This window comes from Bemisia tabaci, chromosome 5 (genome assembly GCF_918797505.1).
Source record: "Bemisia tabaci chromosome 5, PGI_BMITA_v3".
NCBI lineage: Eukaryota > Metazoa > Arthropoda > Insecta > Hemiptera > Aleyrodidae > Bemisia > Bemisia tabaci.
In genome coordinates, this window is record NC_092797.1 from 11,414,116 (window position 1) to 11,431,723 (window position 17,608).

Here is a 17,608-nt window from a genome sequence, read left to right on the forward strand (position 1 = left end):
AAAGATGAAACATATTTCTTTTGATTGCGATATTTCAAGATCTCCACTGTTCTTCTTTTCTTTTTTGGTGTTTATTTTCTTCGTATTAATTTTCTATTCTTTTTTTTAAAGAAAAAAATAAAGAAGAAAACGTCGTTTCGTTTAATTATTTATACTATCTTAACGACGCATTTTGAGGCATAGAATCGATTGCGCTTGGTCTCGAGACTCTTGAGCCGAAAGACGAGTGTTATTGACCGTTTTCGGGGATTCACTTTCTTGTTCGCCAGTTGTGAGCTCCAATGAACCCGATATCATTTTAACTCGATCGGAGAACTTTCGACTTTGAACCTGAAAATTTAGTCCATGTAGGTAACACCTGTCGATTTTTATTCCATCCTAATGTGATACCTTGTTAGGTACCTAAATGGACACCGAGAAATCCAAATTTGGCCCATCTTTGTCTAAAATACTGACCCCTAAAGGTGGGGGTCAGAGCCCCCTTCAAAAAATACAAGGGCCCTTAAATTGACGTAGAGGCTTGGAAAAAGATGAATTCGAATTTGAGAGTTCCGTTGCCTCTAGAGTTTTCTCTGATGATGAGTACGGGGCCAGGAAGGACCACGCACTGGTTAAAATTACCTACGAATTCAGTCCCCCCTCCCCCACTGCCTTATCAGAGAAGCCTCTGGGGGCAGAGAAAGACCATATCCATAACAGTGGTGGACGTCGACTACAGGTACCTTATGCTATTTTTTATTTCTTGAAAGGACTTACAGTTTTGAATGTACCTACCAAGTGTATGTTCGTGCAAAGTTCCAGATTTTTTGTAAAATTTTTTCAGTCAGATATGAATTTAAGTGAGGGTAGGTCGAATTATACATGAAAAAGCGGCTACAAGAATTCAAGTCGAACTTTCAGAATTTTCATTGATTTGCTGCTTGTCCTCGCCATCACTGAATTACATTACTGTGGTATGACCACTTTCTCAATTTTTATTGTCCATCAGTAAAACGTTCAGTATTTAATTAATATCGATTCCATAGGTCTGATTTAATAATTTGTTCTTAATTGTCTTGAAAAGTACCAAAGGCTACGTTTTTTACTTAAACTTATTGGAGGACTAGAGAATATCTTGATTTTTATTGAAATCTATCATTTCACCTCCATTAAAGTACCTCAAGACTTAGTTTAATGCACACACAAGGAACCAGTTCCCTGTGAAAACAGCACGTGTAGCTTTTTTTTAAATCCACTGTGACTCATTAACAATTGAGGGGCTTGGGGGATAATGCTTATAAGTTCAGTTTTTGATATTTCGAGAAATACATGTTTGAAGTTCCGAAATCAAATGGATCCTTAAGGCAGAAAGAAAGTTTGAACTGACTTTTTGATGCTTGAAAATTGGAATTTTTGAGCAAATTTTCCACATAATATGCATTGAGACTAGTCTTACTTGAAATCATCAATACCTCAATTTTTCAAAAACTGCACTTATGTGCCTTGTCCTCCGAGCCCCTCAATTATTGCTTTGATTTTAGATTTCTAAAAATCACCTTTTAGAGGATTCTATAATAAACCCTTAAGCTAGACCCTCATTGTCTCAAATATGTCATAGAGCAGTGATTTTGAAAATTCAAACACGATTTTCTCAAACCTTGAAAACTTGCAATTACAGATACAGTCTCAAAATACATATATCAAAGGTGAAACTGCAAGAGTGTGTCTCTTGGTTTGCAAAGTTACAGACTTTCTGTCATACGTTACCTTTCAAAGTAAAAAAATACTCTAATATTAATCATTTCTTCAAAATTTTCCTGACGGTTGTTCTCTTTAAGAATATTCAATGAAAATTTCAAGCAATAGGGTTGGTTTGTTCTCCATTAATCAAATATGAAGGGAGAGACGATTCTGAAACAACAAAAATGAGGAAGCATTCCTGCTATTTCACTGTCAATATACATTATTCAGCTTAGGCGCAGAGAAGTCTTACATGCTCTTGAATACAGTATACTCAAGATGCCCCATCTCAGCTTTTTCGTAGGATAGGAAATTTTTAAGAAATAAGTTCCTATCTTGGTGCAGTACATCCAAATTTTTTATGGCATGTTTTCGATCTTCCTGAAACCCAGTTGAAAACAAAAGAAGTGAGGATTTTCTATTCGTAGAAATATGTACGGCATTCTGATCGTCAAGCAGGAGACAGAAAAAATACAATATTAAGCAATTATCAAAATCCTTTTAATTGAACATAGAGGATCACCATAACATGATGAAACCATTCAAAGTTTTTCTCACGCTGTTCCATTGTATGGCCTGAGAGTTGAGACAAATAGCATTGAACATAAGTTTTCAATTTTGAATTATTTCTTTATTCATTCATTTCATAAACAAACAATACTAAATGATAAAAAAAGAGAATTAAATTAATCACTATCATTATTTTCAACAATAATTGCCAGTAGCATTAATATTTATACACGTGAATAATGATTCTACATACAATGAGATATTTCCTAGATAAAACAAATAAAATTGAATGTTATTAATTCAAAACGTAATTAAAATAAATTAAAAGAGGTTTTTTTGAGATTTTCCAGAATCAATTGATCACAACAAGTCATTCAGCGTAAAATCCTATTACCACATTACCAAAGGACAAGTAAATTAGAGTTTCTACATTCAATCATGATACGGTGAACACGAAACAAGGAGACAGGAAAGGAAAAATTTTTTACAATATTTAATTACATGGTACATGATGGAATTTGAAATTAAGTGAGGAGCTTTAGGGACACCGAAAAGATGAAATCAATAAGAAAACCAAGTGATATAAATAGACAACAAACTTAGATGAGACATCTAAAACGGGGTACGGGATTCTTAAATGCAAAAACATTTTTAAGGTTTTCAGTAACAGTTTTGAAGTTCTTTTTTCCAGTTGACAACATAGTCCAGCAGAAAATTGAAAAGAAAATGGGAGACTAATAAAGGTTTTTGTCACAAGAAACAAAAGAACTGATCCCAAGCGGAGGAAATTCATTGACAACAAGATTAAGAGTTATGCAGAGTTCCTAGGGAAAATTAAGATAGGATACATATTTTTTTTAAAAAAAGCAAAGCTATTCTAAAAGACGGAAAAAGAGACCACATAAATATTGTACATCAGGCCCTGAAAATTATATTTTCACGACGAGCTGTTACGAAATAACAAACACATATGTTTCGTACTTTTTGCACTTCAAGAAGAGGGAGAAAAAATGTAATTCATTCATTTAAATTGACACATACTCTTACTTTCCAGTCCAGCAGACACCCAGGTCCAACAGTTCAAAGTAATCACACATACTGCTGACTAACTTGTCATAAAAAGAAAATAATACAAACATACTTGAACTGATTCAGAAATTACATGGATAATAGTGGCGTGAGTCCACTACAAAATCAAACAGGCAGCTCTCTCCTCATGGATCCTTCTTCCGTTTGTTTTCTAACAATTTTTTCTACTTTCAAGAAACATCTAAAATGAAGAGTCTCAAGTTCTGCAAGAAAGCATAAGAACGAACCTCTTGCAATTTTTGTGCGGTTAGAAAATAAGTTATTTAATCGAGAAGAATAGAATAACAAGCTAATGGATTGAAAAACTAAGTCTGTAGGCACACTAAAAAGGACCCTTTTGGCTAGCAATACATACCAATTGAAAATTTAGGTTATTACAAATAGAAAAATAAGAAAAAACTTGCTGCCTTGAAACCTCAACATCGTGGCCAAAGCAAGGGAAGTAGAATATGGGCAAAAAGCTTGATAAAGTGAGTTCATAAATATTGGAAGATATAGGTAAATGTAATGGGGTGAAAGTCTATTCAAAAACTTTGCTGTGACAAGCGAAAGAAATATTTTTTTCTAAGGATATTTATTTGAACAGAGGGTTTATTTGCTCTTGCATTTAACAGATGAAAACTGAGACTGAATTAACAGACTGAGCCAACTGCATACCATTGCCTCTTAAAATAAATCAGATCTTCAAAAAGAGAGTTGAATATTGTTAAAAATTGTAACATCAGGCGTGCTCAACACTAAAAGAGCGATAATGCAAAAATGTTTCCTCTGTAAGGTGCAATCAACTAAGGAGGTAACCTATTTTATTAATAATGGGCAAGGATAAATACAGAAATACTGGCTGAACATATATTTAGTCCCCTTCCTGTTGGTGCTACATGAGCTTATCGATTCTTGGTAAAAAAGAAACAGGAGTTCCGAACAAAGGAAGACTTCCTAACTTACTTCTGAGTAATTTCATGACACACCGAAAGGAAATTTTATGACAGAGAACTGTTCCTTTAAATGCTTGGAAGTCCAAGATTAAATCCTACACTTTTGCCATGTTGTGATATGTTTAAAATTGAGTGAAATTCTAAAATTGATTGAACAACTATGATTGATATAAGACGGCAGAAGTAAAACTTGGATCAAGAAGGTGAGGACATTGATTTCAACTAAAAGTGGTTAAGTTTGACTAACCAAGAAAATGATGAAAATTCAGAGAGACGAATGTTTGCCGATGAAAATAAAAGAAGATGTAATTGAAAAAGAATAACTACTTAGCATGAGTAAAGCTTTCAATTCTGATAATTGTTTCACAGCTAGAAAAATATCTTAATATTTTGTTACAGGCGCTAAAAAATATAAATTTATGTGTACATATTTTTCTTTTAAAAAATAAATCGATTCTAAAAAAATTTTGAGTAGTCTTGATACGCAATGAGATACGACGATAATGTACAATGGATGAGATATGAAAAGAAAGGGGTTGGAACTCTGCATTGAAACAAGTTGTGAGAGAAAAAGAAACACAGACAGAACGAAGCAAAATAGAAAACAAAAACAAAATAGAACAGAACAACTCAAGAGAAGAAAAAATGTATAAAATCTATGATTCTTTTTCCTGTTCGGATACCATCACGTTCCCAGGATTAGTGACTAATTTTCAAGAATCATAAATATACTTTTCCACATTCTCTTATTATATTAACAAAATAATGCGATGATTCATTTTTTATTCAATTGCCATTTTTTATAAATTTGTGTTTTTCCCTAGCGAAACAAAAATAGAAGTCTATATTAGTTATCCTGCTCAGTGAAAGAAATAGTGTCAGGCAGTGGTGGTTGTTATTATGCAATTTTACGAGGTTCCTGAAATTATTTCTTTGTTGGAGTCCCTCGCTGCGTCAGACCCTCGAACCTTTTAAATGTATAGTTTATGAATACCCAGTCTTTGTAGATAACTTCACCTTCTTGGTTCAAAGGCGCAGCAGCTGAAACAGAAAAATAGCAAGCTTAGAATATTTTAACATTTCTATTATGACCTGTTCTCTACACTACCAAGCAAAGAAATAAAACTTGATAAAAGAAAGCATTTGTTTGCGTAATGATCGTAAGTGCAAAGAGAGTAAATTATTACTCCTAAGATTTTCTGCACTTACATGGAGAAACTATTAGTTAACTAACTAAAAAAAGGACTATGAGGCAATGTACATATTTGTGAAATAGTAAGGATATTAATCCAAAATCGTATTAGAAGAATGACTAACGCAACAAACCTCAGTGCTGTACTATTTATCTCCTGTGCAAGACTGTTGTTTCATTGCACACTATTACTTTACTTAACCTCATTTTTTTCGTGAATTTAACTGATTTTATGTTTTTCTTGCAAAACTTCTTTCTTGTTGGTAAAAGTTGCAAAGTAACAAAAAGGAGCTTTTCTACAGTAGTTTTCTGTTGTTGACTGACAGAATTTATTTTGTAAGCTAAGTATCTACATTTTCAGCATCTTCAAATAAATTTTAGGACTATTCCGAATGATCTGAAGGTACCGCTGATTATATGGGCTGGTGCCGACAAAAGGTTCACCCCCGTTTACTTCAATGTGTCGCATTTTGTACTTTCCAACGTCTCTGCATTGTTGCCAAATGAATGCATTCACTTATGTTAGAGAGTAGCTGGAGAAAGGCACCCTGAAGTAGGAACCGACAACGTTGAGAACCGCCCCAGACTCCGGTCCGTAGACAAATTGTAAACATTTATTCCCAGCACTAATCTTCTTCCTCCACAGTGAAGTGCTGGGAGTGAACCTTCTGTTGGAGTAAGCCTATATGCTTTGTGAAAGTTACTGATTTTAACCACATCAAATAAGTCAAGTGCCAGAGGAAAAAAATAATCTTAAAGTAATGGGGTAAAAGAAAAATCCGTTTTACATGATTCCTCAGGATATAAAAAAATATCCATATATGATAATAATTTTACTTTGATTGGATTGAGTTCCATTCTTTGTTAGATGAGAATCAAATTTCTGACATTGATTTGCATTATTTTTTACAGAATATCAATAGTTTAATTTAAATACTAACTCTAAAATCTCTCGTTTCTCTTAATTTCTACCTAGTTCAATTACCGAGATCAATTTTTTTAATTTTAAGGATCAGAAATATTATTAACTCATCCAGCTAACTTCATTGCATAATGTTCTTACTTTTGTTTGCTGAGAGCAAATTCATAAATGGGCAAGCTCCTGAGTGAAAAGCCTCGGTTCTTTTTGGGATCCCTAACTGAGACACCGCACAAATAACAGCCTACACGCATATAGGTTGTTATTGCTCCCATTGGCTTTTCAGATTCTCCATGCCCTGGATTATACCGTGGTATGGGTAGAACATAGTCAGGTAACAGCTGGAGGTTAAAATCCTAATTTTCCGGTTAAGTCAGGCCTCTGGAGCAATGGGCCTACATGCGTAAAGGCCTTTGATGGCCTCAGAGGTGGTAAAACCGTCCCTCAAAAGCTCTGGGTGCAAATATTTACTGCATAGACGCTACATTTTTAACACGGCTCCAGGTATACGGCTGTACAACTTGCAACACTTTTCAAACAATCATACCATTTTTTAAAACAGAAACCATGACCAAACTTCAATCATTACAATGATTCATTGTAAGCTGAAGAGGGAGAGAGCAGGTGCTGGTTCCCTTTTTGGCATTATCTTGTAAAGTCAGCATTGGTTTAGTTTCATTTTGCAATAATTTTGCTCTAAATAATGATTTTTACTCATTAACTTCAATGAAAATGATTGTTGGACGCAATAACATCCCATAAACTGATTTTGCAAATTAAGTATATCTTTGTGAAAACCGAAAATGTATCGCAATATCAACCTGGCATCCTTCAATAGACGCATTTGGTGTGATGTCACATCTCGATTTAATTTTGGTATCTCGAAAGTCGAAACGTGCCCTAACAAACGAACATGGAGGAATCTGCGGAATATATGCAGGAGGGTAGGGAGAGTCGCTTGATGACTATGTATGATGTTACCAGCTTATTAAACAATCAATTCTTGTGATTGTGACCTCGAACGTTTCTGTAAATGACTAGTTTTCATGATTTTAAAGTCCCATGGATCAATTGATGGGTTTCAGACTAGTTTTAGCAATCTTTCGTCAATTTATCATTTTGGAGGTTATGTTTGTTTGTTGGGGCACGTTTCGACTTTCGAGTTGTCGAGACGACAAAGTTGTTCCATGACATCACTGCTAAATGCGTCTACACAAAGGTTGGGTCACCCAAAAACAAAAAAAGCAGGGTGCCCGCAAAGCACAGTCGGTTTAGTATATCAAATACCAAACTTTTAATGTGTTTTTCTCACAACCCAGTTAGGCTGTTATTCCTGCGGTGTCCTCAATCGTAAGTTGTGATTTTTTTTTCTTTCCTTTTTAAACGGTGTGGTCCCAGCATTATTCTAACATCCTGTCACTTTATTCCCGCCATATTTTGGTGCATTTTCTATGAATGAGTAACGAATGCTCTTCTTCTTTGCTCAATCACAAAAACCACTTAGATAAAAATTCCCGCAAATAAGAAAGAATGTCTAGGCAGAACCAATACTTACGAATTTCTAATTTCACATCTGGGAATTCATCGAAGTTAGACGTGTCATCGATAGATCTGACTTGAACGGGGATAGCCGCAGGTCTCTCTCGGATATGATCCCAATCGACTCCACGGAAAAATGGACATGCATTGTTTTGCTTCAGTTCTTCTATCCCTCTCGATGATCCTAGTCTTCGGTCGCTTTCGGAACAAAACCTTAAAATCGTTTCTCTTGCCTCTTCGCTTATAGGTACTTCAGGTGGGAATGATAGTGTTTCTCGCCAGTTCATGACTTTCCTGTAGGCTTCTTGAGGATTTTCACTACAAAACGGGGGGTAACCTGGAAAATATAGACAGGGTTAGGTGAGCTGTTTCTGTAAAAGCTATTACACTGATGTCAGTTAGAGCTTCTTATTTTTACTTCTACGAATTATAAATGAAAAATAAATTTATCTTGGATCAAGATGAGAGAATTTTTTAACATTTCCAAACCATTTCTCCCAAACAATTGATAATACAAAGAGATAATTAAAAATACGAAGAACTAAAACCTTTTAGACCATACGTTTGATTGAGAGATTCTGCCTCTTTTGGTCTTACTGCGGAGTAGTCAATATTTCAAAGACTCATATTCTCTGTTTTGATGTATTTTTGGGAAAATATCTACGTTTCTTTTATATAAATGATGATCTTGAACAGTGGCATGATTATCACCCTTGACCCCCTTGCCGGGCAGGAAAGCACAGCATTGCAAGGAGCGCAAAAATTAAAGAGAGAAAAAATTGTTCCAATCTGAATTACTTGGTGGTGGAAAAGGAGGGGGGGGGGGGGGGAGTGCGCTGCTCAAAATTTTTTTGGTGTGCCTGAGATAGGTGGGGGAGCGTGATGATTCCTAGTTATGCCACTGACCCAAAATGATGATGATTAACAGCTAAAATTTGTCCAGAAAAAGATAAGAGTTCATCTATGGAGCATAGCAAAAACCATTGCACTGATGCATTGATTGTTAACTCAGAGATAGAGTAAACTCAGAAATGACATTTCTCCATTTTGCAGGCATCCAGTCATACAGTAAGACCTCAATTTATCGGATTTCACAAAACCGACGGTTTGATCCGTTAAATTGCGGAATTCCATTTACTCAAAACAACGTGTTTTAGCATAAATCAAAAGCATTTTAGCATAATTTTAGCATAAAAGTTCAATAAGTCATTATTTTCCCCCTCGGTAAGTGTTCCCTCAGAAAAAACGTAAATTGTTCCAGATTGTGATCGTAGTGACACAGTGTATAATTGCCTTAATTCATGGCGTGTCTGATAATTCATTTGAATCCTTAAGTAAAACAGGACTACCAAAAAAAGGACCTCTTCCGTCTTTTTTTTACCTGTAAAGAATACTGAGGCTCCAGTTGAAAGAGAGAAAAGACAGAATGGATACTTTTCACCAAAAGAAGATAAATTAAACCAAAAGAGCTCAGAAGCTGCCTGCCCAGTTCCTACCTAGTATTTTTTTACACTGCTCCCTATAGAATCCTTTCTCATGCGAATGCAAGTTTTCCTTTTGTTAGTGAAACTTATTTATTTTGCACTCCCAGCCCAAAAAAACTTGGGACATATTTTTTGTCAAAATTCGCGTGCATCTTCTGAAAACGATATGCCAGTGTCAGGACAAGACAAGACTTGAGAATTTCACTCGTCTTTCTAATTTATGGGGAGAAATAAAAAATTTATGAAGAATTACAATTTGTTAAATCCAATCTGATCGAGATTCCAATACATTTTTTGTCAAAAAATTTAACAAATTGCTCTTATGGCCCCCTTGAAGGGACCAGAAGATCGATCCTTTGAATTGCAATCGGATAAATCAAGGTCTTACTGTATTTTATTCATCAATTGGAGAGATACTTGATAAAATTTCTTCAAATTATTATGGATTATTTTTACTTCTTTGAGAAATATATTTTAAACTTAAAAGTAGTAACCTTCAAAAATTAAAAAGGAAGAGAATTGATGAGCCGCTGACTGAGGTACAGCTGACTTGAGCCATAGATGCAATTTATGAGGGTCATCCAGAAAGTAAGGTCTCTATTAAATATCGTCTAAACGAGGGTAGATAGAGAAAATATGTAAAAAGTATTGAAAAGCCACTACTCTTGGCTTTCTAACGCGTTATAGATTTTTAACTTTGGTTCATAAAAACGCAGGAAAAGTGAGTTTTTCTGAAACCACCTTCTCTCCGCTGGGGTCCAAAATTTCACAGAGCATCATCCACACATGAGCCGTTACATTAAAGCCAATTGCTTACAGATAGAAAGTGGCTTTGAGGTGGTTAAAAAACATGTAATACATTAATAAGAAGATTCTTAAATAGGAAGTAACAAGATTCACCGTGTTTTCTCTGCATCTGGGCAGAGGTTTACTAAATTGTCAACATTAACTTTCACTTGCTGACAGATCCATTTAAAAGCTTTCAAATTATCTTGCTTGTTCTCAAAGAAATTTCCTCAAAGATGCATCATTTGAAAAAATATGCAGCTTTTACAATTTTTTTATTACAAATAAACCCGGAACTAAGCAGCTCAGGGTCACCTCTATTGGTGAGGAAACGAACAATAGAACTCAATTAACACTTCTAAACCAAATTCAGTATTACAACTACACGATTTTACCAAATGTAGCCTAACATTCCCATGACCTGCAGTCAAAACCCACCAATTTTCTAAATAAACACAATCAATCTTACAATTTCCTAGTTGAAAAATGTCCTCACTTATGTTTTACATAATTTTCACCACCTCTAAGCCACATTTTTGCCATAAGCAATAGGTGTAACGGCAAACGTGCGGATGACGCTCCATGAAATTCTGGACCCGTGCGGAGAGAAGGTGGGTTCAGAAATACCCACTTTCCTGGCGTTATTATAAAGTAAATTTAAAATTAATCTATAGCGCGTTAGAAAACCAAGAGTAGTGGCTTTTCAACGCTTTTTACAGATTTTCTTTATCTATCTTGATTTAGAAGATATTGAATAGGTAAACTTACTTTCTGGACGACCCTTGTATTGAGTAATGACACCATTATTAACTGAATACAGTAGAAAGGAATCTGAAAATTTGCTTGTTTCTTATGAGCACACATAATTCTCAAATTTTATTGTGTGAGAGGAAAAAAAAGAAAAAATGGAAATTGTTCATCAGTCGTCTCTTAGAATCTCAAGGTCTCAGCTATCAAGTAAAAAGTAACAAATAATTGACCACAGTTGGTGGAAAATACTCAACCGTAGTTGCTGCAAGGACTCACCTATTAGCATTTCATACATAACAACTCCAAGACTCCACCAATCACAGGCTGGACCATATCCAGTTTGTAGGAACACTTCAGGGGCAATATAATCGGGCGTGCCAACAGTACTGTACGCCAAAGCTCGTCTATTTTTTTTCCAACTTTCAGCTCTACGTTTACTATCCATTGGACTTGAAGCTGAAAATAGAGAAAATGTCATTTAATGATAACTCATTTGAAGAACAGGAGGATGACAAACAATCAGCATACACATTTAGTTAACCTAACCTAAGTTTATCACAGTGTGAGAATGAGAAGTAAATAATAATAAGCTTAGGAGAGAGTAAATATAAAGGTAATAATTTTTTTCTGTTCTTCTTCATTTACATAATTTTCCTTCCATCTAGTAAGACAGAATTCGACTCCCTCATGAGATACATAATTCTGGACAAACTCTGGAATGGTTGAATCTTAACAATTTTACATGAAGATCCGAAGAGACGAAATAGGACTGCACCATAGCGGTGCTGCATTCCATGATGCTAGACCGCAGGAGTGCGGTTCTATTACCCATCGAGAGCTACCTAGTAACAAAGTCGATCAATCACATGACTCCATTTTCTCCTAGGTCTTGTCTTGTCTTGTCTTGTCTTGATGGTCCATAAACACAGAATCTCAGTGATAAGGCTGCGGGAACCTCAAATACTTTGCTCTAATATAAAAGAGCAGGAAGCCATTAATTTTACCCCTTCAATAGGTAATTACAATGCTTCTAATTTCCTTAAACTTTAAAAATTATATTATTCAGTCAAAATGGATACATCATTAATGCAATTATATTTATTTATAATCATGACATTTGCCTCCTAAAGAAGCTGGTCATTAAATTGACTGCTATGGTAGAAGAAAAAAATCAATGTAAACCAATTTCATCGAAATACTCACGATTAAGAAGAAACTTACTGAAATCCGATGGTTTAGCTTGACTGAGATCTCTATAAAAGTCTGTCCGGTGAGATTTTTTCAAACCCGTACACAGCCCAAAATCTGATAACTTAATATGTCCTCGAGCATCTAATAATAAATTGTCTGGTTTAATATCCCTGTAAATAAGAAACAAACAAAATGAGGTTAAATCAACTAAAAAGTTGAATATTTTCTTTCCAAAAAGGTACAGTATGAAGAAAGAAAGCTCTGTGTGTTAGAAAACAAAAAAAGCTGTGTATAGTTATGGGAAGTAGAATCTGAAAGTTTAGATTGCTTAAAATCCTTCCTTTGAGTGAAAAAGTGATACGCAGCAAAAAATAAATGCCTAAGATCAAGGAACTTTCTCACTACTTTTTTCCTCCTTAATTTTCTGGTCTTTTGCTCCTGTGCACTCCTCCCCTTCTCCAAGTTCTGCTTTCCTGCCGAGGGAAAACTGAAAATTTTCAACGCTGGATCTGGGATGGTTTAGAAAGTACCTATTCATACCCTCCAAAGCATCATAAATGTAACAATATCAAAAATAATATGAGCCGCTGAGCATTAGCCAAAGAACTAGAACTTGGTTTTATACAAAATTCCTTCCTCCTCTGATTAAGGATACCTTTAATCAATTCAAAAAAGGTTCAATAAACTCAAAAAAAATTTTCCATAGTTGAACATACCAAAATCTTTTTAGTGCTCAATTTGACTTGGGTGGACTCAGGTTTTTATTGAACAAATTAACCTTGATGAAAAAAGTTATTTTTCAACTCGTGAGTTGAATTTGAATAGTTTTAATGCGTCCATTGAGTTCTACGTAAGATTCGGCGCTCCTCTGACGTAAGGGCGGAACTCTATTTCCACTCCAACCCTGTTCTCCATATAACTCTGTGCTTTCAGAGCTCATGCCAGAGGTGCGACAAATTTTCATAGGGAGACACCTACTCTGGTGCTTAATTTTCTTGTGGTCCACTAAGGCTACGTTTTGCAACTAGGTACTATAATTTCTTGTGTATCTGTAAAGAACAATTATGCACAATGGAAACTAACGGTACATGCGTTGTTTCTAACCTGAGCCAGAAATAATAGTTCCAAATTACAAAATTTAGTAAATTCATGAGTCCATCTAGTTTAAGGTGATTCGATGGACGCCATATTTTGTGTCAGAACGGCATGTGATGTATCACATCAATTGGTTCCATTTTTTCAGCTACTCGCAATTTTTCTCCGATTTTGAGATCGCAATTCTATTGTCAGGAGGCTAAAGCACTCACTTACCAATTTTAACAAAGAAATTCAACGTAATAAAAGCGTGGTTTTTTTAGAGAGAAAATATCGCATTCGAGTGCAGTTTCAATATCAATATCGAATGCGATGTTTTCTCTCTGAAAAAACCATGCTTTTATTACGTTGAATTTCTTTGTTAAAATTGGTAAGTGAGTGCTTTAGTCTCCTGACAACAGAATTGCAATCTCAAAATTGGAGAAAAATGACGAGTAGCTGAAAAAATGGAACCAATTGATGCGATATATCGCGTGCCGTTCTGACACAAAATATGGCGTCCATCGAATCACCTTAACACTTTACAGGGGCTTGAAAATGGTCAATATTATTTTATCCAGACTCATTGTCTCTAGTTTTAATTTCTGCAGTAATGTAGAAGTTGTACTCCAAATGGGCCAGCACAACGCTCCGTTATTCCTCTTCAAAATTTCTCAAGGAAAACGAATCACACAACAGGGAGTTGGAAAATTAACTCCTGAACAAGATATAAATGTTTTCTGTTAACATTTGTTAAATGGCAAACATACAAACGACGTCAAGTGTATAATCAAACTTCCATTTGATCTGTGTTTAAAAGTCTTGACGGAATCTGGTTCAGGAGTTGATTTCAAAATTTCCTGTCGTGCGAATAGTTTTCTATGTAAGATTTTGAAGAGAAAAATGTGACGTTTTCTTCTGCTTCAGACTTGTCTAGTGACCCATTATTAGAAACATTTAACTGTCTACTTTTGAGTGTTATTTTTGCCCCATTTCCGACAACTTAGACAAGGTAAAAAAAATACTTCTCCTATGGACATAGGGAGAGAGTAAGTAAAAATTCAAGACAAACCTGTGAATAAAACCAAGTTTATGTATAGAATCTATTGCAAGTGCTGTCTCAGCTATGTAAAACTGTGTACATTCTTCACTCAAAGTGTCCTTTTTCATCAAAAGGGTCATCATATCACCACCAGGCAGGAACTCCATTATCAGGTACAGGTTTATTGGATCCTGTTAACAAAAAAAAGGGTTGAGGTAAGAGTGTTTACTTTCTGGCACGAAAACATCAAAAGACGTTGAAACAAACTATAGTTATGATGATTTGCAGCTTGCAATTCAAAGAAGATAGTTTCATGAGAAAGCTACAAAAAGTTTTAATTTGTCATCTTTAGCATTTAAAACTGTAAGACTATAGTGCAAGTAATGCAACATCACGCCTTCTATTGACAAAAAAACAGGGGAAACTGCTAATATTTTCCTTTTGGAGCTAATATTGAGGACTTTTCATCGAAGTTCATTTCTAATTTTTCCACCAAATTTTTCTACCCACCTTGATAGAAAATACTCCCTTGAGAAGATGCAAAATTTTAAGAAACTTCAGAATGAAATCTCACGATGACATTTGATGAAATTTCGTGGAATTACATGCATTTTTTAAAAAAAATTCTGCAATATACATTTAGTATGCCATATGATGCAGAAAAACAGTAAAATCTTAATTTCAAAGAAAAAAATCATGAGTCTTTCATAGTTCCGTATCATATTATATTTTCAAATAATTGTTGCAAGTTGCGTACGCAACCCTTAATACATCGTTGGAATTTCACTTTTCAGCAACATGAAATTTCATTTTGCATGGACGGCCATGGTCACATTTGTTGAAGCTGAACTATTTATACTGTTACGGTTTAGTTGAGGCTATCAAGCTCTTCAAGACAAGAAAAGAACAAAAATCCCGATTACTTACCTGGAAACTGTAATACATTTTAACAACCCACTGATGATCAGCTTCGACTAGAATATCTCGTTCTGCACGGACGTGTGCAACTTGTTCCTTTTCTAACATGTCTGCTTTCCGTAGAATTTTCATTGCATACACGTGACCAGTATCTTTTTTCTGCACCAACCTAACCTGAAATAGATAAAAGACAGAAGATGTTAGATCAAATTTTTGAAACTTAATAGTGATGGTATAGAGACAGTCAGGACAGGAACCATGTGGCTACCAGGGTTCCCATAATTTTCCGATTTCTTGACTTTCTCTGATTTTCTTTGCTTTTCTCTTATTCAAAAATTTTTGAGCTCCCTAACTCTCCCTGAGCTTCGAACACTTTCGCTAGACACTACTCGCGAAATTCCAGAGGCGAGGCGTGATAGTCGACTATCGATATTATCTCATTTGAAGCTGTGGTAAAGAATCGATTACGATGGAGTTCTTTGCGAACGCACTGATACTCGATCTTTTTTCATAGGTTTGAATGGCATATCAATCGCTACATCGCAAAGCACACCGCACCACTACGAAATTTCCTGACTTTTCCAGGTTGCTGTTGATTCCCTGATTTTCCAGGTTTTCCAGACCGCCAGGAACCCTGGCGACGGATAAATGGTTAGGTTGTCTCTTTAAAAAAAAAGAAGCACGATGATTGTTTTTTGCTTTATATTAGTTTCGATTTAATTTAAAAAAGTTGCCTTGCATAATTCCTAAAATTACGTACCATCGACAAAATTTTTAAACACTGGATTCATCGAAATGCGTTAGTTACTGTAGATTGCATGAAATTTATGCATACCTTCTTGGCCGTTTTATGAAAATTGTTGATCACTACCAGGGTAGAATTACCAAATTACTTTACGGCGACTGCTAGAAGTACTAGAACCTATTCATCGAGAGTTGGATCCAGCAATTTGGCACCACTGGCGTTCCTTCATTTAAACCTGTGTTTAAAAATCGATTCTTATCACAACAGGATTCGACATATTTCCATTGAGTTAAATGGAGAAAAATCAATGTTGCCAAGCTGCTGGATCCATAAAGGATCCAAGGCTATTTACATTTTTGTGATCTTGTCGCCCATTTTAGGCAAACGTAGGTATAACACTATGAGTGCTGCCTTTCGGAATGATCCTTTGGCCGTACAGATAGTGCTGCTTTGGAAGCTCATATAAGAAATGAAGTAAATAAAGGACACTTACTTCTCCAAAAGCTCCTCGACCGATGACTTTCAAGGGTTCGAAGTCTTCGACTCCTAGCCTGGACCTTTTCAGCCTTAGGAACTCCGTTTCTTTTTGCGCATGTTGCATACGTTTTTCTTGTTTCTGCTGCTCCGATAAACTGTCATCTCGCAGAGTTTCTTCTAATTTTGCTAACCTGTAACCAAAAATGAACGCACACCGTTAGATAAACTTATAGTAAGAAGACCTTCATTCTCAGCAGAGCTGGATGAAATAATATTTGCAGGGCAATAAAAAATTTGGACGGCATTTGGCAATTAGGAACTACATTTTCTGCCCTGTTTCAACCACCGGCTTCTACCAATGATTACAGGGTGTCAACAAGAACAGGCTGGCCAAAAATCAGTACTTATACAGTACTTTTCCAAGAAATTAAGTATCTCCTCGACAGAAAAATTCAGTACTTTTTCAGTACCTTTGTATGACGAAATTCAAAAAAATTCAAAAATTTGAATTTCTCGCTTAAAAAAAATGAAAAAAATTCCGGACCTTTTTGCGGAATTACCGCACTTCTTGAGTGCTTCCGGACCGCCCTTAAAAAATCAGTACTATTTCCAGATTTTCCGGACTTGCAGACACCCTGCAATAGAATCCCTCCAATTTCTCACTGTCTTCTTCGTCCATCGTTTTATCTATCAATTTTAATTAATTTTAACTATTAATCCACCTCTTAGATATTATCACTGCTCAGCGAATCGTCACCGTCCGTCTGGGCGTAGTTTTTTCCGGACGTTTCCGTCTTGACGTCTCCAGGACGGGGCGAATCGGCCGAGCCCGGTGCCGGTCGGGGGTCGGCTAGCGGAATCGGACGATCTAGATTCGCGTTACAGTTCAAATACCGTTTAACTCGTTTTGAATTACGTGCGCACCGCGGTCGCGCGGACAGCTCCAGCTTCGCCGGTGCCTCTGTCAAAATTTCCGGATTTCCCCTTTCCGCCCCTCGTTCCGTCGCTCTTCCGACAAAAAGGCGTGACTCTATCCTCACTTGAGCCCTGGAGAGCATAGAGTTAGACGGTGAGCAGGGCTCACGGGGGAATCGAGATACGTTCTTACGTCGGAGGGGCGACGGTTTCCGTCGGATGCTAATGTAACGGAGCCGTTAACGGGCCCGAGCCGGGCTCATCAAGTCGTCGAGACTTGGTTCGGTTTGTTCCTCGTTCGCGACGGATTCCGATTTTAGGAT

At 36.0% G+C, this 17,608-nt stretch overlaps 1 protein-coding gene across 6 annotated transcripts in view; it reads right to left on the minus strand.

Annotated features, from left to right (window-relative positions):
* Positions 1-2,198: 2,198 nt before the first annotated feature.
* The window catches only part of trc (Serine/threonine-protein kinase tricornered), a 330,131-nt gene continuing 314,721 nt past the window's right edge, over positions 2,199-17,608 (minus strand). For 5 of the 6 annotated variants that reach the window (XM_019058799.2, XM_019058796.2, XM_072300288.1 and 2 more), the window contains 7 exons: positions 16,387-16,561; positions 15,158-15,322; positions 14,261-14,421; positions 12,127-12,284; positions 11,200-11,379; positions 7,920-8,240; positions 2,199-5,294 (listed from right to left, as the gene is read on the minus strand). In XM_019058799.2, coding sequence (XP_018914344.1) covers positions 5,179-5,294; positions 7,920-8,240; positions 11,200-11,379; positions 12,127-12,284; positions 14,261-14,421; positions 15,158-15,322; positions 16,387-16,561 — 1,276 coding nt within the window. In that variant the 3' untranslated portion in view covers positions 2,199-5,178. The remainder of the gene's footprint in view (positions 5,295-7,919; positions 8,241-11,199; positions 11,380-12,126; positions 12,285-14,260; positions 14,422-15,157; positions 15,323-16,386; positions 16,562-17,608) is intronic. The other variant, XM_019058797.2, reaches the window with a different exon arrangement.